We start from the raw sequence: 27,339 nt of genomic DNA on the forward strand, positions 1-27,339 counted from the left end.
GCCTATCCGGTAAACCTGCATGCGATGGGTCCAGATAAAGACATGCGACGCTGGAGATCGTCCACCACGGCGGAGAGCAGGGGCACACACAAGCTCAGAGCCCAAGCCGGTGGAGGTGAAGTGCGGAAGGAGGTTGCCGAGAACGCTCGAGGATGAAACATACTGAACCCAAGTCATCTCCAGAATTCCCAGTTTTACGACTCCGGACGAAGAAGACTCCGAACGCCAAGCTCCGGACGCCGACCTCCCGACGACGTGACCACATGCGATCAGGCGCCGCCTGATTTGTACCCAGAAAGTCCGGAGATGTACCCAGAAAGTCCTTCCAAGTTTTAAGTATAGTCCAGCCAAGATGTTAACGACCGACCAAGACGACCGACCATCATAAATTATGCACCGACCAGATTCCTGCCCGATCCATGACCCGCTCGACGTGCGACGTGATTACGCCACGCCCGACCATAGTGAATTCAAGATAAAATAACTGCTTCCAGAGAGATTGTAGGTACACACGCGTGACAGACAATATAATCAGAGAGTTCAATTTGCCAAGAAGAGCGCAAGTGCTGCGGAGTCCTTAGGGACGAAGTGGTGCTGTCAAGCAGTGAGAGGGACAAGCCTTGCCCGGAGGAACCAACCCTGCCGGCGGTCCTAAGCTGCGAGGCCTACGTCTGGACGCGTCGTGACCGCTATTACCGCCGTGGAACTCTCCCAAAGGCTAATACCAAGTTAGGTGGTGATCGGGCGACGCGCGCCTGAAGTGACCTATGCTATTTCATATTCCAGTTGTTGGTTCTCCTTCTGGAGACCTCATATTTCATATTAACTGCGTTTATAGGAGGTTGTGTGTAGTCACCCCTGGACCCAATCGATTGACTACTTTGTGATAGGACTATATATTGTTTGACTGAAGGTTGTCCTCCTTTTGGAGTTGAGCTTTCTCTAAGTCTTTTGCTTGGAGTTAATTATCTCCGTGTGGGAGCTGGTGCGCGTGAGTACAGGGTGCTTCCGGGTTTGACCAGTGATCCGGAAGAAACTCAAGTAGACTGGTGTACGGATCCCCCGCTCAAGGGTCCAAAAGAATAAGTAGCGGCTGCATATTTGCATATTAACTCTCTGTATTTTTTGGTTATCTAGGAAGGTTTACCTGTGATTTCGCCCCCAGTCGTGGAGACTCACGTTTGGAAGTAACGCAAGCGCTCTACACTCAAGGCCTCTTCATAGTGAAAACATCTCAACCGTTGAATTCCGTCCCACCGAAGGCAACGACACCTACAGGGATTCCCAAGGTCACACGCCAACCTCGTTCTTTGTGGCACCTAAGTGCTGCTTCCGAGGTCTGACCGCATTGCGAAATCCGGAAGGAGGAGTATTTCTCCGGAAGGGCAGCCTCGTGGCTACGTGCTATACACCTGGGCGGCAAAAGGCGCTCACTCGCCTCGCTACATCTGTCTGTAGGCTCCCTCTGGTAGCGCCAACAAAGCCCTGCCAGCAGTGTCGCAAACATCCAGTGTGATATAGGCTACGTGGCATTTTGAAATTACGAAGTTTTCGTTATTTATGAATTAGCAATTCCCTAATAAACGTATACGCAATAATAAAATTGGTAGTAACAAAATATGATAGATCTTAAGCTAAAAAGGCACAAAATGTACCGTTTAGTACATTTGTTTCCACCAGGTATTGTAGAATGCCCAAAAGGGCAAAAATGTATCCTTGAATCGCGAAAGGGTTAACACCAAGAAAGCGGTTTGAAACCAAGTTTAACGATAGGTTTTGTACGCAGCTACAGGCTTACTTCTTCATTTCGCGGCCACGATGAAGAAGTTCCTGCTGCAAGATGGTTTGAACGCGAGCTGGGTCAAGGTGCAAGAAGCACGCGCTAAGAAGAACACTTTGAATTATTAGATTCGACGCCAAGCATTTCCAGAACTATCGCGGAAATCGCTAGATACCATTGATCTTAAACCTGCGGAAGCCAGGATCAAACAGAAATAGTTCTACAGGTTTTGTGGCGATGTCGTCAAAGATGTTATCGATGTTGTTCTGGCGACGTGTAGTTGCAGGTTAAGATCAAGTCTTGCCCACTGCACTGGGCTGCACAGACTGTGAGGCGAAGCTGGCATAGAAGTCGGAGGATGAGGTGGCCAGCCAGGAAGGAGCGATCAGCTGCTATTTTATACTATCTCCACCCTTTGCTTGGGCATATGGACACAATGCTTTCATTGCCGCTGTTGATGACTATAGCTGCGACGCTGAGGAAGGTGATAATAGTGTTGCCTCTTGTACGCCTGAAGCCGAAGAAGAAACAAATCAAAACGACGATTCTACCTTTCCCCCAGCTATATCGTGTATAAATACATGTTAAGGATACGTTATAGCACTTTATGGTGTGTATCAGATGTTTTCGACGAGAATCGTAATATTGCCGGGTCGAGTGGCATGAATTTCTACGTAACATTGTATTCAGACTGTGAGTGTGAAGAAGACTTTGTCTACGGCGATGACGACGACAATGTGGACTGGGTTGAACCCGACCCAGGCTCCGAAGACGCAGCGATGGCAGCGCCGGATCTTTCTTTGATCCAGTATTGCTCGGCGCAGTGGTACTCCAAAAATCCCTCGTACGCCCTCACAATTTCCGGAACGTCACTCGGGACTACACAAATTTTAAATGTTGCACGATTCTAGGAGTATTTGACAACGTGAATGGAATACAGTAAACATCGTCGCCTGTAGCTATTAATAACTGCGGTATCCTACAACACGTGGGACATAAAATAGACATCGCGTACTTTCCCCGGTTGCCCTTTATACTGTATTTACTATAATAGTGCCCCATACCTTAAATAATACCCCGCCCCAAAATTTTCAAGCAGTTGGGTGGGGACTTGCGACAGTGCCCCATCCCTCTTTTAGCACCCCATCCTAATTTAAATTATCAGAATTGTCAGGATTACCAGATGTCCGGAGCAAGAATGTCTCACCGGTTTGGTTCGATCTGCAACAGGGTTACACGCAGAAGTGGCTACATGCCACTTGTGAATTTATCAGATAACATATCTGTTAAAAGTTTTAGATACTTCCTCACCTTGGTGTAAGTCACACCAATGGATACATTGAAGTGGGCCACCACAATGAGTGGTTCACGCATACCCAAAGATCCTATTGGTAGAAAGCAGCATTTTTCTACCAATTAGAGACGTGCATATTGATGGGGCTCTGACAGCCAGCCGCTGTCAACTCCTTTCATAGATGATAAACATTTTTAGCAGATTTAAGAGGAAGATCAATTTACAAACAATACAGTTCTCATTTTACCTTAAACTAGCAAACAATACAGTTCTCAATTTACCTTAAACTAGCTACTTGGAGTCTTGTCTAAGTTAACTTATACCTATGTACTCAAGTATAATTAACTCAAGTTATTACTAAGTGTTTACGCTTCCTCATACACGTAGCGCAATGTGTAAGCGAAAGTAGTGAGTCAAGTTAGACCCACTACACCTGGTAGCACTTTGTAGTCCGTCCAACGACCGACTGCTTGATGTTCGTACGCGGTGTACGAAAGCCGAGTCGAGAACCACATGAGCTCGGAGGTGCCCATGGAGAGCTCCAACACGCCTGCAACGCATGCTGCACGCGCTGACTGCCCCCACCTGTCTGACACAGAGTGGGAAGCCCTTCAACGACTGTCAACAGTCATTGGGTAGGCGGCGATAGCTATGATGCTGCGTACGCTACGCCGACGGAGCAACGTGGTGTTGCTCTAGGATCATCATGAAGGAGCAGCGTGATGCTGCTTCCTCAGTGACGGCGTCGTCAGGGACGACACCGCGTGGTCGGTCATTGAAATTGAGCGTAAGCAATTACGTGGGAAGAGAGGGAGCGCCTCTCCTGCACTGGCTTGTCGAACTCGACACAGCCATAGCGGATCGACGTATCGTCGACCCGTTGTCGAAGGTTGTGTTTGCCATGCCATGTCTTGGCGCGTGAGCAAGGAGTTGGGCGTATGGACGCCGACTCTCTGATTTTACGTGCTTCAGCACATATGATGTTTTCAAGGAGGAGCTCAGACAAGCGTTTGAGCCCCCGCAAAACTAGTTCCGGTCGAGGGCGGAGTTCCTCGCCCTTCAGCAGGGTAAGCATGACGTCCATGCTTACGCGCAGCGTGCACGATATTTGGTCTCAAATATCGTGACTAATCCAATTGACGAGGCGAATAAGGTCGTCACGTTCATGAAGAGACTTAGAGATGGGCCCGGGAAGACCTATCTCTTCCGAGAGTACCCGAGTACTCACGAAGCCTTGCCATGCAAGAAGCATTCAGCCTGCGGCAGGCTAAACTCCATGCGAACGTGCCGAGGCCGCAACAGCGCCCGGTAGTGAGGATGGGAGGTCCTGAACCAATGGACCTCTGGAACGCAACGGCTGCTGGCTACCAGCAGCAGGGAGGCAATGTACGATGCTTCCGTTGCTGAAGGATCACTCACTTTCACGGGAGTGCACAGCTCCCATGCCCCCTGGAGGTGGTCGTCGTGGCGATGCCGGGCATCGCCGCGAACAAACAAAAAACGCGAACATCCAGTAGGCGCGGGGCGCCCTACTGGTAATGCAGTGTCGACATCGGACACACGACGCTGAGGACTGCAGCCCCCAGTGAGACTAGCTATCGCTGCAAGAAGCAAGATGACAGGCCGAACCTAGTCATCATGAAGGCTTCGTTGAAGAGAGCGGGATACTCTCTTCGAGCTTTGGTAGATTTGGGCGCGTCGAACAACTATGTTCGACTAAAGAGCTTGCCGAGGCTTGACTTCGAGGAGGTACATGTACCTTGAATTCTTCTGGAAGTGCGACTGGCAACAGGTGCCATCGTAAAGACCGATAAGCGCGTCGTGAACGTGCGCTTCTCGTACAAACAACGGGTGTTTGTCGAACACTTTATCGTCCTGGACCTGGACGACAAGTTCGACGTGGTAATGGGCATGCCGTGGCTTGCACGGCATGATCCGGTAATAGACTGGAAGAAGCGCACACTCGTGCGCTTCGGTCGTGACAGCGGAACAGAGAGCGATGGACCTGTTACCGCAGCGCGCGCACCAGCGGGTGTGCGCGACTCGCCAGTCGGGACAGCGCTTAATGTCGCTGTCCCGGAGTGTGCGAGGGCGCGCTCGGGTGAGACCAACGTCGGCATTGCCGCCGACGTCAGGAGAAATGATGTGTCGGTTCCGGGAACCAACACTCGCATTCAAGTATGCATGGGACAATCCCTGACCCGAAGAGGTCCGGTCGACGACGATGCGTCGACTCCGGGAGCCGACGCACCCTCGGTCATAAGGGGCTCCGCCAGTGATTGGCGTCGAGATGACAACGGCGTGTCAACTCCGCGAGTTTACAATGCAAACAGTATGGACGGTTGCAAACGTCCCGTACTGACGCAATTTGCAAGCTGTCGTGCAGCAGGGCTGCACGACGAAGCGCCATGCGATTAAGCCGGGCTTGATATCGCACGCCCGCTGACAGGGTCTGCCGGCAAAAGAACACACTACCGTGAAACCGCCCAAAGAAAGTGGAGTTACTGGAGCGACTCGAAGCCGGAGTCGCTGGGGAAGCGTAGGCTGTTGCGACCCGAGTCCAGGGTGTTAGAAGAAGTGGACAATAAGTGTTTGTGATGATTGATGTTTGTATATTCAAGGAAAACCCGCTGGTAATTCAGGTTCGAGTGGACACGCGCAAACCGGGATCTACTGGGCCAGCGCCAAGCTTCGCTCAAGCGGAGTTGGAGATTTCTGGTATCAAGCAGCTGCTGGTGTGGTCGACCCACGTCTGGTCCCACAGCATAGCTCCCGTCAAGAACCACCCAATGAATTATAAGCGAGGGAAAACACACGCCCTCCCGACGCGTTCCAAGCGTCGAGTGATTCTGGGATCAAGGACTCGGGTTGTGAAATCTCTGGGTATTTAGCATGGGATTCTGGGATCTGAGTTTGCAATTTCTGGAAGTGCGCGTCACCACAGTATTGTGTGGTGGAGCGGATCCGCTGGAATTAGCAGGGATCCCACTCTCACATAATGCGCCCAGGCACCGACTAACAGAGGGGCTACTCCGATAACCATGGGGTTGCTGAGTGGTTCACCGTTGGCGGCTGGATCTGCTCTCTCGTTGACACGAGACGCGCAGGAGGTGAACTTGAACGTCCTTGGCGGGAACTTAAGGAGATGCTCGGTGGATCCTGCGTGGGTATTCCTGCACAACGGGATCCGAGTAGGTAGATCTTGGTCTCGTACCCGTAGATCTTGTGAATCCGGTAATAGTGTATTGGATCCGGATTGTAGCCTGGCTGGTGGTGTTGTAGTCCTTTGCTTGCCTCATTCAACAGCGGGATCTTGTGTGTGTGTGTGTGTGTGTGTGTGTGTGGGTGAGTGCCGAAGGGCGCGATCCGCTGGCCAAGATATCCAGGGGTCTGTCACGTTTGGAGGGGTAAATTACATGCCTTAAGTATGGGCCAATACGGATACCAATACTATTAGTACAAGTGTGCACTTCCATGCAAATTTGCCTCCGATGTATATTGACTTGTATCCTGCCTTCCCATCCTACTCCGGATCCCGCCGGGTACTGGCTCTCCAGGCCTCTCACCATACAAAATGCAAGATCTGGAACCAGGATCTGGGTACGGATCAGTACATCTGCTGCAACCGTGATAGTACACTGCTTTTCTGCAACAGGCGTGTGATAGTAGGTTATCGTAGTTGAGCAAAATGCACTTCAACCTATCTCTTAATCACTGGCACTGAGTATGATGTGAACTTGATGCGTAGATTCACGTCAAGTGTGATAGCCGTCTATCATAGATCAACGGCGACCTTTGATTTGATGTTGGGGAGCCACATTTCAGTATGCCCCGAGGAAAGAAGAGAAGCTGAGATGATCCAAGCGATTCTGCCGCAGTAGCTGCGTCGCTCCAGTCCAAGCGAACGAGCAGCAGCACGAAGCGCACATACCGCTCGAAGATCAACGCTATGAAGGAGTGGCTTTAACGTCACCACCCATACTGTATTGACAGCGATGCAAGCGAGCTTCGCGTCCCCCTGCCGAAAAACGTCATCTTGGCGTTCGTTGGACACATCTGCAGACCCGCACATGCATGTGACCGTGCCAACATGGACGCAAGAGACGCTCCAACCCCTCCGCTATCCGTGTCTTGTGTCTGGGGCTACCGTAGTGCGCTGGTTGACGTCTACCCCTGTAAGTGGATTGAATTGGAGCAGCCAGCGGATACTGAATTGAGGCGAGTGCTTGATGGATACGAAAAAGTGATCAACAGCTTGAAGAAACGTGGGCTGATGAAGACAAAAGAAGGGAAAAGTCAGCTGAAAACTAGTGGTTTTGATATGTTGGCGCTGAAGTTGATGACAATAACACCAGTGAAGAGAGGACAAGCATGGCATACAGTTCTGTTTGGGTGGGGTTATTTCGTCTTGATGTGGAACCTAATGAGTCGTTCGGACTCAAGTAGCACCATTATGCTACAACACATTGAATGGGCCGATGACTGTCTCACTGTTGAGGAGCAAGGTCATAAAGGTGACCAGACTGGTGCTGAGAAATACGGAAAGCACGTGTACGCAAATCCATACGAACCTTCACGTTGTCCTATTCTAGCTCTAGCGGTGCATCTATTTTGCTGCCCGGAGCGCTTAGCAGGTGGTAAACAGCAATTGTTTCTCGGTGACGATAGTAAAAATCGGTTTGGACGAATGCTACGCCGTGTAATTGGTTCTTTGGGTGAAGACGAGATTTCAGTGCTAAGTTGCAGTCCTGGTGATATTGGAACGCACAGTCTACGCAAGGGCAGCAGCTCCTATGCCCTAGGACAAGTCAACGGCCCCACGCCCGTCTCCGTGTACCTAAGAATGGGCCAAAGCCTAGGAAAATTAAAAGACCGGTACATTCATTTCGGCGAAGGAGCAGATCAGCTTTGCGGTAGAATGATTGCAGGGCTGCCATTTAATTCTGAGCAATTTGGGGTGCTGCCACCGCATTTTCCTCCGGTGGTAACAGCCCAAATGACTTGTGAATACTGGGAAAAATTAGTGAGTGGCTTTGGAAATTATCCACGAGGCATACGGTCGTCGTTTCCGTATTTTTTGGCCTCGGTAATTCACCACGAACAGTTTTTGCGTGCTACCCTCAATTCTAGTCATCCGAGTTTTGCAGCGAGAATTTTTTCGTCGAATCCTTTGCTAAATCTACAATGACGCTCTACGGTTATAGCAATCGGTGCTTCTCCAGTCTGCGCGCTGAAAGCGACAGGCATACCAGCTCATCTTGCCAACGCAAAAGAGGTAAACGATCTACGGCAAGAGGTCTCTGACCTAACCAATGAAATTGATGAGCTCAAGTTTGATGTATCCTCCGTGTTACCAGAAAATGTCGCTGCAAAAGTAGTTACTGAATTGAGGCAGCACTTTGCTGTGAACGGAGTCGCCCCGGTATCGCTTCGAGACCTCTCTAGTCTTCGCTCCGACCTTGCAGCGGAGTTCCGAAGCGCGATCTGCGCTATTCAGCATCCTTACGATCCCAGAGCGGCTACGGCAACCGATGTGCAGCAACCAGATTGGCGGTCTTGGAGCTGGAACGACGGCCAACTTGCACATGTTGCACCTAAAGGCGGGGAGTTTCCTGCTCGAATGAGCGTGAAGCAGATGTGGAATCTATGTTTTTTTTGCAATAAGGACACCGGTATTCAACCGTATAGACTGATCAACAAGCAGCATGATATCAAAGTATCCGACAAGATGCGCCACTCACGCGTGCGAAAAGTAATGGAGCATGTAGTTCATCTTGTAAATGAAGCAGGAATCTTACCAGAAGGAGTAAACAGTATCTCGGAATGTCAGTGTCAGCAGCTGATGACGTCTTTGGCATCGCCTACGCAAATATACTCTCCCAGTTATACGAAACTAAACCAAAGCGACCAGAAGAGATTACCTGTGGCACAATTTACAATCGACTGCGTAAATACCAGCAAAGAAAAACTAGTGAGCGCATACGCCAATTAAATTGAAAAGTACACATGACTCTGAGAATCTTACCTAGTAGCCAATCAGCTTGTGTGATATTTTGTGATCTGATTCCTATCACACTAGCAGTGGTTATATACATTGGCTACAAGATCCGTTCGTACCTACGCGGGTCTGTGTGGACCACATTCGCTACACCTGATCCTACCTCAAATCCTCCGAATCTGACAACTGCCCCCCCCCCCTGATCCTCGCTGACGTCATCGTTGAGACTGGGTCTTCATTACCACTCTGCGGATCCCATTAGATGTCCAACTGGCGGATCCACTCCTGTCCGAACTTTCGTACGCCAACCTTCTCACCACAATTGCCGTCGGCCAGAGTGTGTTAACCCTCCCGGTACTAAGGCTTGAAAAGGAAGCATGTGGAAATGTTCATAAAACGGTCAATTGGGCCAAATTGTTCCGCGATGAACAGGGCTTGGGGTTCCAACTGAAGAAAGAAAGCTCGATGTATCCACTACTGTTCAGGGCCAGTACACACGTTTGAGGTTTAGTGGATGACAGAGCTCATTCAAGAATCCGCCCTCTCAAAGAATGCCGCCGCACCGTGTGACGAGAAGAGAGGCAAAGGCGTTCCTGCGGCGTCTGGAAAGAAGGCACGGTGCTGTGTGGGAGCGTCTCGTCGGCAAGCATCGCGAGTATGTCGAAGGCAGTAGGAATCGTGACGCCAATTTTGGCGGCGACGACGAAGCCGCTGCTGCCTCACCGGCGCCACAGCCAACCACCCACCCCACCTCTGTCAGGTGATCCCGAGCGACTCTTGCTGCGCGCGAAACATCGAAATCAAGCTATCAGAAGAAGAGTATTCTATCTGGATTCTACAATATGTTAGCGAAGACGCCACGGTTGTTCAGTAAAGCACCGGTAGCAGCTCTCGATGTTGAGGAATTGGCGTAGAAAGCAGCAACAACTGAGTCGGAGGTGGACGATGAAGATGAAGGCTACGTTGATGAAGTAGAAGCCATTCCGAGCGACGGCTTTGAGTACGAGAAAACGGCCACGCCACCCGCTGCGCCGCGGGACAAACCATCTACGAGGAAAAAGAAGGCTAAGATTCGAATTAAATTGCTGCTGCTTGTAAAGTCTTACTCACCTGCCCACGATACGCCCACGCAAATGAGATGGATAATGAGTGGGTTGAGGTTAACGGGCTTCGGTAGCGGCGGCAGCGGCAGTGTTAGGTGTGCACTATCCGCAAAACCGTCAGCACCAAGCGTCAGGTGATACGCTGTTACTGTCCGAAGTGCAGCAGAGGCTCCAAGCGGTAAGTGCATCTTGTTTGATATCAAGCATGGAAACGATTGACTCATGCTCAATATCTTGCTAGTTTGTATTTGTGTGGTATGGTGCGTACCGACCACTATCCAAACAACAACTTGATTTGCTTCAATCTGGCACCAGCTTTGGCGAAGCAGGAGCGAGCGACTGCGGCCATTCTGTGGTCGTGGTATCCAAATGAGAGCCTCTGGCAAGAAGCTGTCAAGTCCTGGAGAAGTCGATGTCGTAGACGAATAGACGTCTTGCTAGTGAAGACGACGGCACCGCCGACGAAGAGAGGGATACCCCTGCTACCGATGGAGATGAGCAGGCGGGCGATAATGGTGCGGCTGCCGATGGAGGCGACGAAGCTCAGGAGGAAGCGGATACCGCGACCGCTGGTAATGATGACGATGATCAGGAGGAGACAGCTGAGGAAGGAGTAATTGCGGGTGGAGAATGATGGCAAGACAGAGGAGAAGACAAGTAGTAGTGATTCTTTGTACGAACAGAAACGGGGTAGCTACGTGAGAAATCAGCAGCTAATACTTGCAATTCACGCGATTGCTTATCAACATCAATACCTATTCACTCAATTGCAGTCGTTTTTCACACGTCTACCATCGAATAAAGGCGCTCTCAGTAAAAGTGCCACAACGATATCCGCTATATCAAGCGTATCGTACGCTTGGTATACAGTATGTGGCTTCATAAATAGTACATATGACAGGATTTGGCACCGACATCCAGACGACGTTCTTTTTTCATACAATTTCCAAGTTTTAAGGCTTTCTTTAACATGTTGATATCAAGCCTGTGAAAAATTCTCTGTGCATCCAAGATTTGCCTCCGTACCGGGGGGGGGGGGGGGGACGTTGCAGTGACTTATAGTAGAAATTTAAGCCACCGGGACCCACACACCAGGCTTGATGCTGGCTCTGATGGGGATGACTGTGGCTATCCGACCCTATTGGGATCGGGTTCCGATACCCCTCATTACACTATGGGGCATTTTTCGGTGCTTGGGGCCTCCAGCCCACCCAACTATCCTACGCCGGGGTGCGGGTTGGCAGGGCGGACCACTCCACGGAGTGGCTGCTCGTCCAAGATATTGCCTATCTCCGGCCTCCGTGGAAAGTCCCGCACTCGGCGGGGATCGATCCCGGTACCTCCCGGTCTCCGCGTCAGGGTTTGACCACTGGCCCACGGGGATCGGTGTGACTTATAGTAGAACGGACGCGGTGTAGCTGTTCGACAAGATAAGTGGGTCGCCTCAACGACATGCAACGGATCAGCTTTGTAGAAGACAAAGACTTATCCGGTGTTGATGGTGCCGCCGGACCTTATTTGGGGATGTGGTGAGGTGATATAGATACCAAGATCTGTTGGCCTTCGTTTTCCGGCTCATATCTCGGCAACGATGCTTAGCAATACCCGTCATGGGTTCTGCGATATAGTCTTCATGCCCATTGTTCTGGAGAAATCTGGCAATGGCGAACTCGTGCAGTCGCTGAAAATTTAGTACAGGGTGGAACGATAAACTCCAATCGAGCAGGCTCGCTGGCAGTTGCTAAGCTGTCTTCGTAAAATTCGTTAAATTCGATACTGCTAAGAAAAGACGTAAAACAAACTCTCTGGGATCTAGATTTTAACCTTTTTTTATACTATGTGCGCCGCCAAATTCAAGTACAGTGCCTACAGTAATTCGTCTGAGCTCAAAATGAGTCTGTCTTCAAAATTAGTCGAGATCCGACTAATTCATGTGCTACAAAAATCAGGATGTTCATATTTAGTCTGGGCACAAATATTCATAATTAGTCTGTCTGAACTGGGCTCGTCTTGGGCGAGCGGTTTGGCTCCTGCCCATTCATTTCTATGAATTGAGCACGCAACGCTATGAAGCGATGTGGCTTATCGCTTGGTGTTGACGGATCATGGTCAGCAACGTAATTTTTCCCTCACTTACAGGAGGTTATCCAAAAGTACCCACTTGTGTTTGCAGGCAAAACGACGGAGGGCGGCGAGACAACAGATGAACAAGAGCCGATCAACGAAGACGGATGTGAAGCTAGATGCCGCATAGAGCGAGCAGGAACCCACATCCTCGACGAAGCCATCGTTTGATGTTACCTTGAACACTGAAAGCGATAGTCTTAACTACTTAAGTACACAAAATTTATGACATATTTTTTGTATGTAATACGCATTATCGTTACCACTAGCAGACATTTCGGTATTCAAAATGAGTTTATGTTCAAAATTAGTATTTCTCTTTTGAAGACAGACTAATTGTTGTGAGTGTTAACATATTTGCCAATAATTGTCGAAATTGCTTGTCGGAATATCATATTGCGCAGTATCACGTACAGACATCTTGGCGGGGTGTTTCACGCAAGAGCGGGCCAGTATATCGTTTTTAATGTCAATCTCGATTGTCCCTACTGCCTCGATCTCAGTTCAATATAAAAGAAGGATTACATATGTCAAATTTGACAAAGGATACCCGTCGTATGAAAATGCCAGACGCGCGCCATAAGTCAAATTCTCATTAGATTACAACTTTTTGTGAAGATGCTTGTCGACGACCAAAAATAATGGAGAGATTCCCGCAGCATTAATTCCAGACCTAAATCCTGGGTATAACATGTGGCGGAGGCAGAGTTTTGATTGGCTCCCAGACCGATGGATGGCTCTTTTCTGGCGTATTTTTGACCAAATTTGACATTTGGTCCGATTTGAAACGCTGCGGGAATCGCTCCAATGTTGTTGTTGGTGTTCACGACCACTTCTACTACAAATACTATAGGATATATAACAAGAAAAAACATTACTTTAGTCCAAGCACACACTATGAATATGATATGCATAATATGTACGATATACTGTTGGTATTGTGCGCCGCGAGTGTAGACAGGACTGATGGTATTGTGTACCGCCAGTGTAGACAGGACGGACCCAGCGAAGACTCACCCGGAGACGGGACGGACCCAGCGAAGACTCGTCCGGAGATGACTCCGCGGTGAACGAGTTGACGGTGGGCACGGCACGTGCCTAGCAATGACGTGGTTGGATAGACCGAAGACTGGCACTGAGTCCTCGGTAGGGTAAACAACATGATGAGAGGCATCAAGGAGCACAAGGGGAACAACAGGAAGAGGAGGACAGTAACGTAGATTTAGGCTTAACGATGAATCTCACTTCGGCATTTGCCCTCTTCCACACAAGCACCAAAACCAACAGGTTAACAGCCGCACAAGCTCAAGCCCACGACAACGGACATGACGACGTCCAGCAAGAAGGCCGAAGTCATCCTGGGAAGCGACAACTACTTCCACTGGGAGTTCGCTATGCGGATGACGCTGGCGAGGAAGGGGCTGCTGGCGCACGTGCAAGTGGTGAAGGACCCGAATGAGGTCACCGAGGCCTGGTTGCTCAACGACATGAAGGCGCTCGGACTCATCGCCCAAGGGGTGGCGGTGGAGCACCACACGAAGATTCGGTCGGCCACCTCGGCCATTCAAGCGTGGAATACTCTGGGAGAGTTCTACAACCGGACAACGATGTATAACCGCGTGGCGATGACTCGTCGCCTCCATGAGTTCAAGATGGAGGAAGGCTCGACGATGGCGAAGCATCTGGACAAGTTCGACGAGCTCATCGTGGGCCTGCAAACGCTGGGCGAGCCGCTGGACGATGGCCGACAACTCGTGATTTTGCTGAGCAGTCTGCCTGCTGAGTACGAGTTGATCTCATCGATCGTCGAGAACTCCAAGGACGTGACGCTCATCGAGGTCAAGGAGAAGTTGCTCAAGGAGTACGAGCGACAAGAGAAGAAGGAGTCTTCGGAGCGTGCGCTGAAGGCTACCTCGTTCGGAGGTAAGGGTAAGAACCAAAGGTTCAACAAGGTCGGCGAGGGGTTCGACCGGAAGAGCAATGGCGGACGACAGCTCGGCAGGTTCAAGGGCAAGTGCTTCAACTGCGACAAATTCGGTCACATGAAGCGGGACTGCCCGGAGCAAGGTAATGGTGTCACCAGCGAAGACTCAGTCTTCGCTGTTGGTGAGGATCGGTCAGCAGGGTGGCTGATCGATAGGGGTGCGACGGCGCACATGACGCCACACCGCGACGACTTGTTCGAGTACGCGGACATGTCGGCGGACATGTTTGTGACTATCGCGGATGGAAAGAAGATTCGCGTGGCTGGGACGAGGTCAGTAGGCTTGACGGGCATCGACGGCAAGCGGATCCGAATGGTAGAGGTACTCCACATACCCGGCCTCGACCGACGACTGCTCTCGGTTGGAAAGTTGGCTGAGCGCGGCATGAGCGTGGAGTTCCAGCGCAAGTCGTGTGTCATTTGGGACAAGTCGACGGCGATCGCTTCAGGGAAGAAGATCGGCAAGGCGTACGTGCTGGAATGCCAGCAGGACACGGCGTACTACACGGAGTACTCGGGGGTCGAAAGCGGATGGGATCTTTGGCACGCTCGCATGGAACATCTCAACGACGACTCATTGGCGAAGACTCGGCAAGCCACGATTGGGCTGCCGATGACTCAGAAAACGGTTAAGAACCTATGCGGCGGATGCATGAAGGGCAAGCAGACGGTCGCGCACTTCCCGTCGCGATCGTTAACGAAAACGACACGTCCGCTAGAACTCGTTCATACGGACGTGATGGGCCCCATGAAGACGAAGTCTAAGGGCGGGGCCAGGTACGTGCTCACCTTCGTGGAAGACTACTCGCGGCACGTCGTGGTGTACTTCGTGACTAAGAAGAGCGAGGTCGCGATCAAGTTCAAGCTGTTCATGAAGCTGTACCAGAATCAGTGGGGAGAGCGCATCAAGTGCCTGCGCTCGGACAATGGCAGCGAGTTCGTCAACAAGTCGATGGACGAGATCTGCCGGCAGAACGGGATCATGCACCAGAAGACCGTCCCGTATAGCCCTCAGCAGAATGGAGTGGCAGAACGGATGAATCGTACGATCATGGAGAAGGCTCGGAGCATGCTGCATTACAAGGGTGTGACCACGTTGTGGTGGGCAGAGGCAGTCAGCACGGCAGTGTACTTAACCAACCGGTCGACCAACAGTATGAACCCAACGAAGACTCCGTACGAGTTGTCGTTCAAGGCGAAACCTCGGTTGGACCACTTACGTGTGTTTGGATCGATCGGGTATGCACACATTGACAAGGCCAAACGCACGAAGTTGGAAGCAAAGAGCTTCAAGTGCATGTTCCTGGGGTACGCCGAAGACTCGAAGGGTTACCGAGTGTACGACTTGGAGTCAAACAAGGTGAAGGTGACCAGATCGGTGAAACTCGACGAACGAGAAGTAAATGGCATCTACGACACGGCGTCCACCGAAGACTCGGTGACCATCCAAGTGACGAAGGATGGAGAGGATGCTGCATTACCGGAGCCTGCGCAGCAACCTACGACTGATAACCCATTGGAGTCAGTGGGAGACACCGCCGAAGACTCGGAGATGCGAGAGGCGTAGTTGAACGAGTCATCGGTACAGGATCTGACGAACTTCCAAAGGGTGGGGAATCCAGCGATGACTGAGGAAATGGTGTTCCACCCAGAACCGGAACGAATCCGGCGCGTACGTGAATCCGCGATTCTTGGAGATGGATTAGCAGGCGCCGAAGACTCGAGGATGCACAGCAGCGAAGACTCGGACAACGACGATCACTTCTGGTCTCCATCGCCTAAGCGACCGAGGTATGACGAGGATAACCTACTTGCAGAAGCTTTGTTGGCGTACGCTGCAGATGTCGGTGAGGCGGACGACGCGCCAAGCACGTATCAACAGGCGATGCGTAGCAACGAGTCTTCGGAGTGGATCAAGGCGATGAACGCGGAGCTAAAAGCACACGCCGACAATGGGTCCTGGACGATGGTGCAGAGGACTGCGAATGCTCGGCCGATCGGATGTCGATGGGTGTTCGCGAAGAAGCGCAACGAGCACGGCCAAGTAATCAGGTACAAGGCTCGCCTGGTGGCGAAGGGGTTCAAGCAGAAGTTTGGCGTAGACTTCTTCGAGACATACTCGCCAGTAGCCAACATGAACTCAATCCGAGTTGTGTTGTCGGTGGTGGTGGCGAAGGCGTACGTGGCCGAGCAGTTGGATGCGGACACTGCGTTCCTCAACAGCGGACTCACGGAGCGAGTGTACATGGAGGTGCCCTATGGCGTCGCGAACGCAAGGAACATGATGTGCAGACTCGAGAAGGCGATCTACGGTCTGAAGCAAGCAGCGTATGCTTGGCACAAGACTATCCACCGAGTCTTCGTGAACATCGGATTTCGGAGTTGCGGTGCCGACCAGTGCGTCTACGTCAAGGGCAAGGATGACAAGTACGTGTACATCTGCCTGTACGTGGACGACATGATCATTGCGGCCAAGACGACTGCTGAGATCCAGGAGGTCAAGGTGACGCTCAAGAACTCGTTCAAGATGAAGGAGTTGGGCGAGGCCAAGTTCATCCTTGGTATGGAGATCAGCCACGACTACATGACCAAGACGCTCATGATAAAGCAGACGCGTTACATTGACGACGTGGTGAAGAGGTTCAACCAGCAGGACGCCAAGGTGGTGGTGAACCCGTGCGAGTCGGGCCTGAAGCTGACGAAGACTCAGTCACCGACGACTCACGCCGAACGTGAGACAATGCAGGTAAAGCCATACCGAGCACTCATTGGATGTCTGTTGTACATTACAACGTGCACTCGCCCGGATGTGGCATACATAGTCACACAGTTGTCAAGATTCTTGGAGAATCCTGGGCAACAGCATTGGAAGGCTGCGGGCCGAGTGCTCCGGTACCTAAAGAGCACCCGAGACGTCGGCATCGTCTACAACGGCAACGAGGAGAAGATCGTGGTTGAGGCGTACACGGACGCGGACTGGGGAAGCAATCTGGACGACCGCCGCTCAGTGTCCGGAACGATGGTGATGATCAGCGGGGCGCCGGTGGTCTTCAAGTCGAAGTACCAGCGCACGGTGGCGCTAAGCTCGACGGAGGCCGAGTACATGGCACTCGGACTATGCACCCAGGAGGTGCTGTGGGCCCGAGCCATGCTGAAGGACCTGGACCACGAGCAAGTGGGAGCTACGCGAGTGTGGGAGGATAACCAAGGAGCCATCGCGTTGGCAAGTAACGCAGGCTACAACGCTCGAACCAAGCACGTGGACATCAAGCACCACTTCGTCCGTGAGAACGTGGCGCGGGGAGTCATCGCGGTCGACTACGTGCCGACGAAGGATCAGCTCGCCGACATGTTAACGAAGGCTGTGGGAACCAAGCGCCTGCAGTACCTTCTCGAGGAGAGTCGAGTCATCGCCAAGGCTACTCAACACTAGCGGCGAGTGGGAGTGTTGGTATTGTGCGCCGCGAGTGTAGACAGGACTGATGGTATTGTGTACCGCCAGTGTAGACAGGACGGACCCAGCGAAGACTCACCCGGAGACGAGACGGACCCAGCGAAGACTCGTCCGGAGATGACTCCGCGGTGAACGAGTTGACGGTGGGCACGGCACGTGCCTAGCAACGATATGGTTGGATAGACCGAAGACTGGCACTGAGTCCTCGGTAGGGTAAACAACATGATGAGAGGCATCAAGGAGCACAAGGGGAACAACAGGAAGAGGAGGACAGTAACGTAGATTTAGGCTTAACGATGAATCTCACTTCGGCATTTGCCCTCTTCCACACAAGCACCAAAACCAACATATACATACTCTGTACTACCTCGGTTCGGAAATAGATGACCATTTCCCATCATATTTCAGTCTACTCATCATAATTTCCCTTCTAAACCGATCGGGTTTGAATTCTGAATCTCCCGCGCTTCCCCCGCTCACTGGCCACCGCACACTGGTCCCCGCACACTGGCTTCTGGATTCAATTCGAAAGTTGGCGGATGAGGGAGATTACGGATAGTGAATGCCAGGCCGTCCCGGAAACCCTACTGCTTCGCAGCGTAGGAGGCGTGCTTACACGTGGGGAGATCGTCCGGGTTGCAATGTACTTCCACGTGGGCCGCCAAGTTGTCGAGCGCATATGGAAGCGTGGAATCAACTCGATGGGAGATCGAGTAGTAGCTGTGGTCAAGTCAAGAAAGAGTGCAAGATGGACCGCCGCCCCGCTGCCCCTGCCGACCGCCCGGACGACTCTCGTCCCCCAACGTCGCCGACGCCACGCGCTGACGCTGCTGCGCCGAGACCTGGAACGCCTGATTCGACGGATTCGACGGAGCTGAACCCGAGGCTGCCGCTGGAGTTCTCCTGTATGGACGAGGAACGCCCGCCTTTCGTGCCCGGACCGATTCCCCCCGTGTCTCGCATGTACAATGTACTACATTGTACATGCGCTACGTGCCCCACGCTCGACTTGGTGCGCGTCGTGTGCTGGAAGCGATGCGGGATCCGACGACGATGGAGGGCTCGGTTGCTGACGATGGGCGTGAGGCGAAGGCTGAGAGCGACGCTTGGACGGAGGGTTCGCGCTTCCCGCTGCCAGCGCCCATGGAGCATATCATGAAGGTTAATGGTGGAAATGATGACCGGCTCGGACATTTGCACAAGGACAAACTGATGCGAACGGACAGTCTTCCAACGTCATTGCCATGCGATGCAACATCTCTCGCCAATGCGAGCGCCTCCCTGCTATCCATCGCAGCAAGTGGGATCCTCGTAGCACCCGAAGCCAAATCAAGCGCCCCTCAAGTATGTAGTGAGATCTTAGATCCATTTTTGTGTATGTAGTGCGGCGGAACAAGAACGCCTGCGCCTCTCTGGACTGTGTCTTGCTTATTGTCAACTCTAGATCTCCAGCCCTCCCACAATTTAAACGCCTGCGCCTCTCTGGACTGTGGATGCTTAGTGTCAACTCTAGATCTCCAGCCCTATGTCAATTTTATAATCAGGAAAATGAACGAGGCGGAGCGCTGCGCAAAAAAAAACAAATGGTTATCTATTTCCGAACGGAGGTAGTACACAGGAGTGTGCTTAGACTAAAATGATGCTTTTCTTGTTCTTTTCACCAAAAACGGTTCATATTGTTTAGGACAAATTACAAGATCGTCGTAAGTTGTTCTAGACAACACAAAGAACTGGGGATTCGTGACAAGCTACCTCAACACGATACTACCTCCGTTCGGAAATAGATGACCATTTGTTTTTTTTTGCGCAGCGCTCCGCCTCGTTCATTTTCCTGATTATAAAATTGTGGGAGTGCTGGAGATCTAGAGTTGACACCAAGCGAGGTACAGTCCAGAGAGGCGCAGGCGTTTAAAATGTGGGAGGGCTAGAGATCTACACCTTTGCCCGTCCAAACTAAGAATAGTGTCAAGCAAAGCGATACTGTAATATTTGGCCTTTTCGCAAAATTGACACTACTGCTACTAATCACCAACGAATCAGAGAATACTTGCATACAAACCGAGACTGCGCCTCTGGTGTTTGCACGCTCTCGCGCTCGCAGAATGAGTGGTGAGCGCGCCCTAGCACGAAAATGCCGCGAAGGTGCGGCAAGAAGCCCTGAGTTCCGACCCAGGCGTCTCTCACAACTCGATCCCCTCCTCGAGCAAAGATGTCCCGCCAAGCCTCACTCCCCAAGCACTCGCCAGCCGAGAGAGAAGCTCCGCGTCCACGCTGCCCACCGCGCCGGCCGCGCTGACTGGCTCCAAGTCGCTTGACATTCACGGTCAATCAGGCGCAGATTGAGCCTATGACATGCAACAACCTGGTCAACAGGACTAAGCGCCAGGTCTTTGCGAAGGCGCTGAAGAAGATCAGCAAGATGACGACTTCGTCGTCTACAGTACTTCGATGAAACCAACTACAACGTCCCCTGCAAACGAGGCTGCGGTCGTGCCAAGAAGGGCAAGCGAGTTACGTTGGTGCTGCCACTGTCGAAGGGCGCCAACCTGCAAGTACAGTGCGCGGTCAACTCAAACACCGGAGGGTTTGTATGCAAGTATTCTCTGATTCGTTGGTGATTAGTAGCAGTAGTGTCAATTTTGCGAAAAGGCCAAATATTACAGTATCGCTTTGCTTGACACTATTCTTAGTTTGGACGGGCAAAGGTGTAGATCTCCAGCCCTCCCACATTTTAAACGCCTGCGCCTCTCTGGACTGTACCTCGCTTGGTGTCAACTCTAGATCTCCAGCACTCCCACAATTTTATAATCAGGAAAATGAACGAGGCGGAGCGCTGCGCAAAAAAAAAACAAATGGTCATCTATTTCCGAACGGAGGTAGTATCGTGTTGAGGTAGCTTGTCACGAATCTGACTTCCCCAGTTCTTTGTGTTGTCTAGAACAACTTACGACGATCTTGTAATTTGTCCTAAACAATATGAACCGTTTTTGGTGAAAAGAACAAGAAAAGCATCATTTTAGTCTAAGCACACTCCTGTGTACTACCTCCGTTCGGAAATAGATAACCATTTGTTTTTTTTTGCGCAGCGCTCCGCCTCGTTCATTTTCCTGATTATAAAATTGACATAGGGCTGGAGATCTAGAGTTGACACTAAGCATCCACAGTCCAGAGAGGCGCAGGCGTTTAAATTGTGGGAGGGCTGGAGATCTAGAGTTGACAATAAGCAAGACACAGTCCAGAGAGGCGCAGGCGTTCTTGTTCCGCCGCACTACATACACAAAAATGGATCTAAGATCTCACTACATACTTGAGGGGCGCTTGATTTGGCTTCGGGTGCTACGAGGATCCCACTTGCTGCGATGGATAGCAGGGAGGCGCTCGCATTGGCGAGAGATGTTGCATCGCATGGCAATGACGTTGGAAGACTGTCCGTTCGCATCAGTTTGTCCTTGTGCAAATGTCCGAGCCGGTCATCATTTCCACCATTAACCTTCATGATATGCTCCATGGGCGCTGGCAGCGGGAAGCGCGAATCCTCCGTCCAAGCGTCGCTCTCAGCCTTCGCCTCACGCCCATCGTCAGCAACCGAGCCCTCCATCGTCGTCGGATCCCGCATCGCTTCCAGCACACGACGCGCACCAAGTCGAGCGTGGGGCACGTAGCGCATGTACAATGTAGTACATTGTACATGCGAGACACGGGGGGAATCGGTCCGGGCACGAAAGGCGGGCGTTCCTCGTCCATACAGGAGAACTCCAGCGGCAGCCTCGGGTTCAGCTCCGTCGAATCCGTCGAATCAGGCGTTCCAGGTCTCGGCGCAGCAGCGTCAGCGCGTGGCGTCGGCGAGGTTGGGGGACGAGAGTCGTCCGGGCGGTCGGCAGGGGCAGCGGGGCGGCGGTCCATCTTGCACTCTTTCTTGACTTGACCACAGCTACTACTCGATCTCCCATCGAGTTGATTCCACGCTTCCACATGCGCTCGACAACTTGGCGGCCCACGTGGAAGTACATTGCAACCCGGACGATCTCCCCACGTGTAAGCACGCCTCCTACGCTGCGAAGCAGTAGGGTTTCCGAGACGGCCTGGCATTCACTATCCGTAATCTCCCTCATCCGCCAACTTTCGAATTGAATCCAGAAGCCAGTGTGCGGGGACCAGTGTGCGGTGGCCAGTGAGCGGGGAAAGCGCGGGAGATTCAGAATTCAAACCCGATCGGTTTAGAAGGGAAATTATGATGAGTAGACTGAAATATGATGGGAAATGGTCATCTATTTCCGAACCGAGGTAGTATCTGTATTGCTTCACACCAGGAAAAGTGCGCGAGAGGGCGCTAGTGTAAAAGCTTACGCCTTCAGACCTCAAGTAGACGAGGACGATAGCCACTTGGTGCCTAAGTAGGTGGCGCCTCCAGCAACGAGCCCAACAAGAACCATTTGGAAGGTAGACCACTTCTTGGGGTTCTTTTTGGCGACTTCGTTGGCCATTTGCGCCAGCTTTTCAGGTTCCTCTTTGGCAACTCGGCCCATCGCTTGCGCCAGCCTCGAGGGGTCGTTCTTCGCACCTTGAACAACTGCTTGCGCCAATTTTTCGGGATCCTTCTTTGCAATTTCGGCAACCATTCGACCCAGTTCCTGTTTCTGCGCTGGTTTGAGTTTGGAAATTCCCGCAGCATTAGCCCTCAAGAATGCAGCGTCTCCTTTTAATCCGTTGGCCTCAAGCGCGGCGGCCCTTTTCAGCAATGAATTCGTTCGCGTACTTTCGAGAAATTTTGCGACGATGTCTTTAGCCTTGAATTTTTCGGCGACGTCATCAGCCTTGCCAACAAGCCCCTGAGGAATAGTCTGGGTACGCAGGTTGCGCACTGATTCGGGATGAGCAACGCTCTCGGCGTTGGTGAAGCTGATGCTCGCGACGAAGGTGGCAATCGCCAGTGCTAGGAAGACGGAGAACCGCATATCTCTGGCGTCGTCGGTGTTCTTGTAGTAGAGGTATTTGTCGGTGTGATGGAAATTCGTGAATGAGGAAGAGGGCTGCTAGGTACTGCCCAGGACTTGAGTGAAGAGAGCCGTTTTTTTAAGCAACGTATAATCTCATAAGCAAGCCTGCTTGTACACCAACAAGTGACTGCGTGACTTGGAACAGTACTCAGCACATCTTCCGTCCCGTGTGTCGTCCCGTAATATGTATCGTAAATTACAATGAAATTATAAATTACGAGCTCCGTACACAATGTAGTCCTATTCAGAATGACCGTCGGTTGATCTAAACGAACTTTCTAGTCGACACGACACCACCTAAAGGTGGAGTACGTAGTGTAGCATGCGCTCAAATCCTTAAAACTAGCAATGAGCAAAAACCCTCGATCTGGTAGTACCCGGCCGTCCCATTCAGACCTAACGCTACAACCTACACGTGCACATTCTTTTTAAAGCAAATATACATTGTTGTAACATCGATACATGTAGTGCTAGATGTCCAGACATTATTAAACGGAATTCTCCATTATCTCGTATTTTTAACAAAACTCCTCGCGCCAGTGGTCTTGTAGGGTACTTTAGAGCGATTGACTAGCACTATCGAGGTTACAACAATCTGTCTTTGCTTTAAAAGGATATGTGCACATGTACACTACGTACTCCACCTTTAGAGCGCGTTGTGTCGACTAGAAGTTCGTTTAGATCAACTGCGCTCAGTCTGAATAGAGGGGTGGGGGTGGAGGACTACATTGTGCATGGGGTCGAAATTTATTACGGAGCAAGTAATTTACAGTCCTAGAAATTCACGCAACGTATTACGGGACGACTTACGGGACGGCTTCAAGGTGAAGTTTACGGGGCGACCCGTCAACTAACATCAACGAGTGGGCACGAAGTGAGGATAAAGTCTACGTGTACTGTGTTGCGACATTTAGCAACATACAATTGCACTAATTGTGCATTTGATTTACTTGGTTTTTGTAAGGGAGCAATCTTAGGATGGGGTGGTCCGTTCTTAGCACAGGCCTGACTCTTCACCAATACTGTAGCCTCCACAATAATGGCCTTCTAGCACGTTGCAGGTACCCTGAGCGAACATGGAGACCACCTACGAGTGCGTCTAAGAATCTCGACTTCGTGGGGGCTAAGGAGCCGGCCGATAAGACCCCAGGGCGGAGCTACAGTCCTCCACGTTCCGGAACTCCTCGGCAGTGAATTGATAGTAAAATGGGATTTGAAGGGCAACCTTCCCTTTCTATGACGGACCATGTACAGGTGTCCCCGCTGAATCTGCAACTGCCATCGGCTATCTACCGCGAACACAGAGTGTGGGGGAGTCTGACAGTGCACAAGATTTGCCACAGCTGTCTGGTGAGACGTACTGAATTAGTAAGATCATTGCCGGAAAATGTCTCTGCAGGAAACATAGAGTTGCTAGATCGGTAGAAAATGAAAGGCCCACAATGAACATTGTATCTTAGATCAGGGCATCATTGCGTGCATCAAGGGTCACTTCACGCGCATTAAGGCGAGGATAGCATTGATCGGTATATAGTAGGGCTGCCGCAGGAGAATATCTCAATCTACACAGCCTTAAGTTGGGCGTCACAGGCTTGGAATGCTGTAACTCCCGCCACTATCAGGAACTGCTGGATGCATTATGGCATCGTATCTAGCGCAAACTCAGTTTATGTCTATCCGTAACATTAAAAAGCAGTACATTCGCGTCTATAAAAGCAGTATATTAGCGTCTATGCGCAACCTGTGCAGATATTGTAACCTCGCAGTTTTTTTGGTCCCACCTTTGCAGATTCAGGGCCGTTCTTAACGGAGCGGTAGGCTGGGTGTGCGGTGTGCGTAGAGAGTACCACTCTGCGCGTCGTCGTTAAGAATGACGGAGTGTAGGGCTGTAGGCTGCTGTACCAGACTGTACCTGTGTCCGAGAAATTGTCTCATTCACAAAACGCCCCGAACCCCCTGTGGCAGATACTACGTATGTTCCCTCAGCTAGTCGATACGGACGACGAGGAATGGAGCAGTTCGTCCAGTGATGAAGAGATGAATGACATTGCCGTGTGTGTCGCTGCAGCGACGCAGGCGCTTGCCATTAGAGAAGATTATTCAGAGGAGCTCGCGCTGGGCTAGACAATGGTGCGCAGCAACTCTCGAGGGCGATCCATTTGGATGGGGAGTCAGAATCTGGGCTGCCTACCACGGACAGCGCACACACACACACACCCCTCGTGGTGTGCGTAGGGAGCTTACCGATCCGTGATCGAAAATTCCCTCGAGGTAGTCCCGACTGCTGCACAGAGCCGGTGCGCTGTCTACCCGCGCCTACAGAGCCTACCGCACACCGCTCCGTTAAGAACGGCCCTTAGGCCGGTTCTCAACCGAAGCGTTTTTCTTGACGCGTTACATGCGTGCCCTACCCCGTATGCTCGGTTGAGAATGAAACTGACCAAATTTGATTGGCCCAGTGTTTGATCAATATTATCCAATCATTGTACTGTTACTCTGTGTGATCTACGTGTGGTTCACGACTCAACAATATCTGAAGCGCTGACCAAGACTCCCCGTCCGGCAATGGGGAGCGAAGCTGGTCCAACCTACCAAGCCCTGTAGTATCTCTTGAAAGCTGAATCTCTAAGTAGCGTAGAAGCATGCACTCGCCACGAAATCCGCTCTCGAACTGTTGAATTTTTTTTTCGTGCTGCTTGGTGTCGCTTGATGGCTACCAAACAAACCAGAAGGCCGCACAGCTCATCTTCAGCTTTCCAACGACGCCGTTACCTTGCGGTGGGGTGAAGCGCGGGGAGAAGCACGTTGAAGTCGGACCGACGCCATGTCAGAGGAGGGAGTGCTGTGGGGAATGCAAATAATGCAGTGCACTGATTGGCCAAAAGTAGTTAACGCTTGCCAACGCATGAGTTGTGCAGTATCATTTTTGTAACGTCCTGTTAACCAATCAGATCACAAAGTGTCCGAAAACGCATGCGTCCGCCTCGGTTGAGAACCGGCCTCAGCGGGGACACCTGTATTAGGGGCGGGTCGCAGTAAAAAAAAAGAGGTCGCAGAAATAGAATCCGCCAATTAAACGACTCCTCACCTCTTTTTGCATGTACTAGTACACTCCCAACAAGAGGTAGTGGAGTTACGGAGCTCGAGGTACCAAAAATAGTCATTAGTGTAATTGGGTAGCACAAATTAAGGTCCCACCAACATTTGGTCAAAGAGAATACAACGGACAGTTCTCTGGATTTTATCCAGAGTAGTTGGGGGCGATACAAGCGCGCGTACTAGTCCCTATACAAACACAGATCCCTGAATCACTTATAAGATAACAAAAGAATAAATAATGTATCGGGACGAAACTGTTAGGTTTTATACATGGCGGATAGTATATTATCCGGTGCGTGTTGCCTGAGTGTTTTAGGGGCGACATTCGCGTGACAAGGTAATCTGGACGTCATTTGTAGTCATTTAGCATAACTTTCATGAGGGGCTCAAGTTACGAGGCCTGGCAGTAGATATTCGCCCGACTACAAATAGATCGATGCCATTCTCAGTTAGTACAATCCTACGATTCCATGCTCCCTAACCGAGGCTACGTTGTTGGTCGTATATGATCTCCCGTGCATCCGTAGCTGCAAGCAGGAGTCTCCGGGCTCAGCTATCTAAGTCCCAGCAACGCGTCTCAGGACTCAGCTATCTAGGCTTTCTTGCCAGGTCCCAGCAACGCCACGCTGCTTCTCGCCGTAGAAGAACTGGACGGTGAACGGCGGTGTGGACAAGATCATCTCCACGCTGGAGTCTGTGAAGGAGTCGTGGCTAACGCTGTCGACGGCCGACCTGGTCGTGCTGGCGGGCCAGGTGGCCCTCGAGGACGCCGGTAACGTGACCATCGACTTCCTGGACGGACGCACGGATGCCAACAACGGAAACGCACGGAGCAGAAGGCGATGGGCTACAACCGGCTCGTACAGCAACGGCTCATACAGCAATGGCTCGGTCACGCTGTCGAGCGAGTGAGACGTGGACGGAGAAGGAGTACAAGGTTGAGGGAAAGGACGAATACACGATGGACACGGACCTAGCGCTGCTGGCGGCGCCCGAGCTGAAGGAGGCGGTGCGGCTGTTCGCTTCGGAGGAGGGCGCCTTCAAGCATGTGTTCAATTCGGCGTGAGCCAAGGTCATGACAGCCGACCACTTCAACGCGATTAGCTACTAATCAGTGCGGTGGCGAGTGTACGGTACCCTAGTCAATAAATACAGTTGACCCTGCGCACCGCAGTGCAAGTGCGGTAGCATAATTACAGCGAAGTCTCTATGATCGACTCTGGCTGTTTGTCTTTCTTTCACTTGACAGCGTGGTGACACTCTTCTCATTCCTACGAGGTTCTGTTCATAGTGGTCCGACACAGGCACCGTGGTTCGGGCGCCGCAATGTGAGCCAAACTTACTCATTTTTGCACTTTTGAACAAGGCAGGCGGCGCTTTTGGGATCAGCCGTGACGTGGGGGGGGGGCTCAAGTTACATGCCAACCAGCGAACGACAAATGTCAAGGACTCACGGCTCACGGTTGATCGAATGATTCTTGGTTCTTTGCCCCACCCAACGCGTTC

The 27,339-nt window shown here is 51.5% G+C and overlaps 2 protein-coding genes across 2 annotated transcripts; one reads left to right on the plus strand and one right to left on the minus strand.

Annotated features, from left to right (window-relative positions):
* Positions 1 to 22,095: 22,095 nt before the first annotated feature.
* IUM83_01045 (putative secreted RxLR effector protein) lies at positions 22,096 to 22,692 on the minus strand (the record flags this gene model as incomplete). The annotated part of the gene is made up of 1 exon (XM_067924873.1): positions 22,096 to 22,692. One exon carries the CDS (start codon positions 22,690 to 22,692, stop codon positions 22,096 to 22,098), a length of 597 nt encoding a protein of 198 aa, XP_067797153.1.
* Positions 22,693 to 26,520: 3,828 nt separating this feature from the next.
* Positions 26,521 to 26,899, plus strand: IUM83_01046 (Catalase/peroxidase HPI; the record flags this gene model as incomplete). Its single annotated transcript, XM_067924874.1, has 2 exons — positions 26,521 to 26,605; positions 26,700 to 26,899. 2 exons carry the CDS (start codon positions 26,521 to 26,523, stop codon positions 26,897 to 26,899), a joined length of 285 nt encoding a protein of 94 aa, XP_067797538.1.
* Between the last annotated feature and the right edge of the window lie 440 nt (positions 26,900 to 27,339).

This window comes from Phytophthora cinnamomi (genome assembly GCF_018691715.1).
Source record: "Phytophthora cinnamomi strain GKB4 chromosome Unknown Contig14, whole genome shotgun sequence".
NCBI classification, from domain to species: Eukaryota; Oomycota; class Peronosporomycetes; order Peronosporales; family Peronosporaceae; genus Phytophthora; species Phytophthora cinnamomi.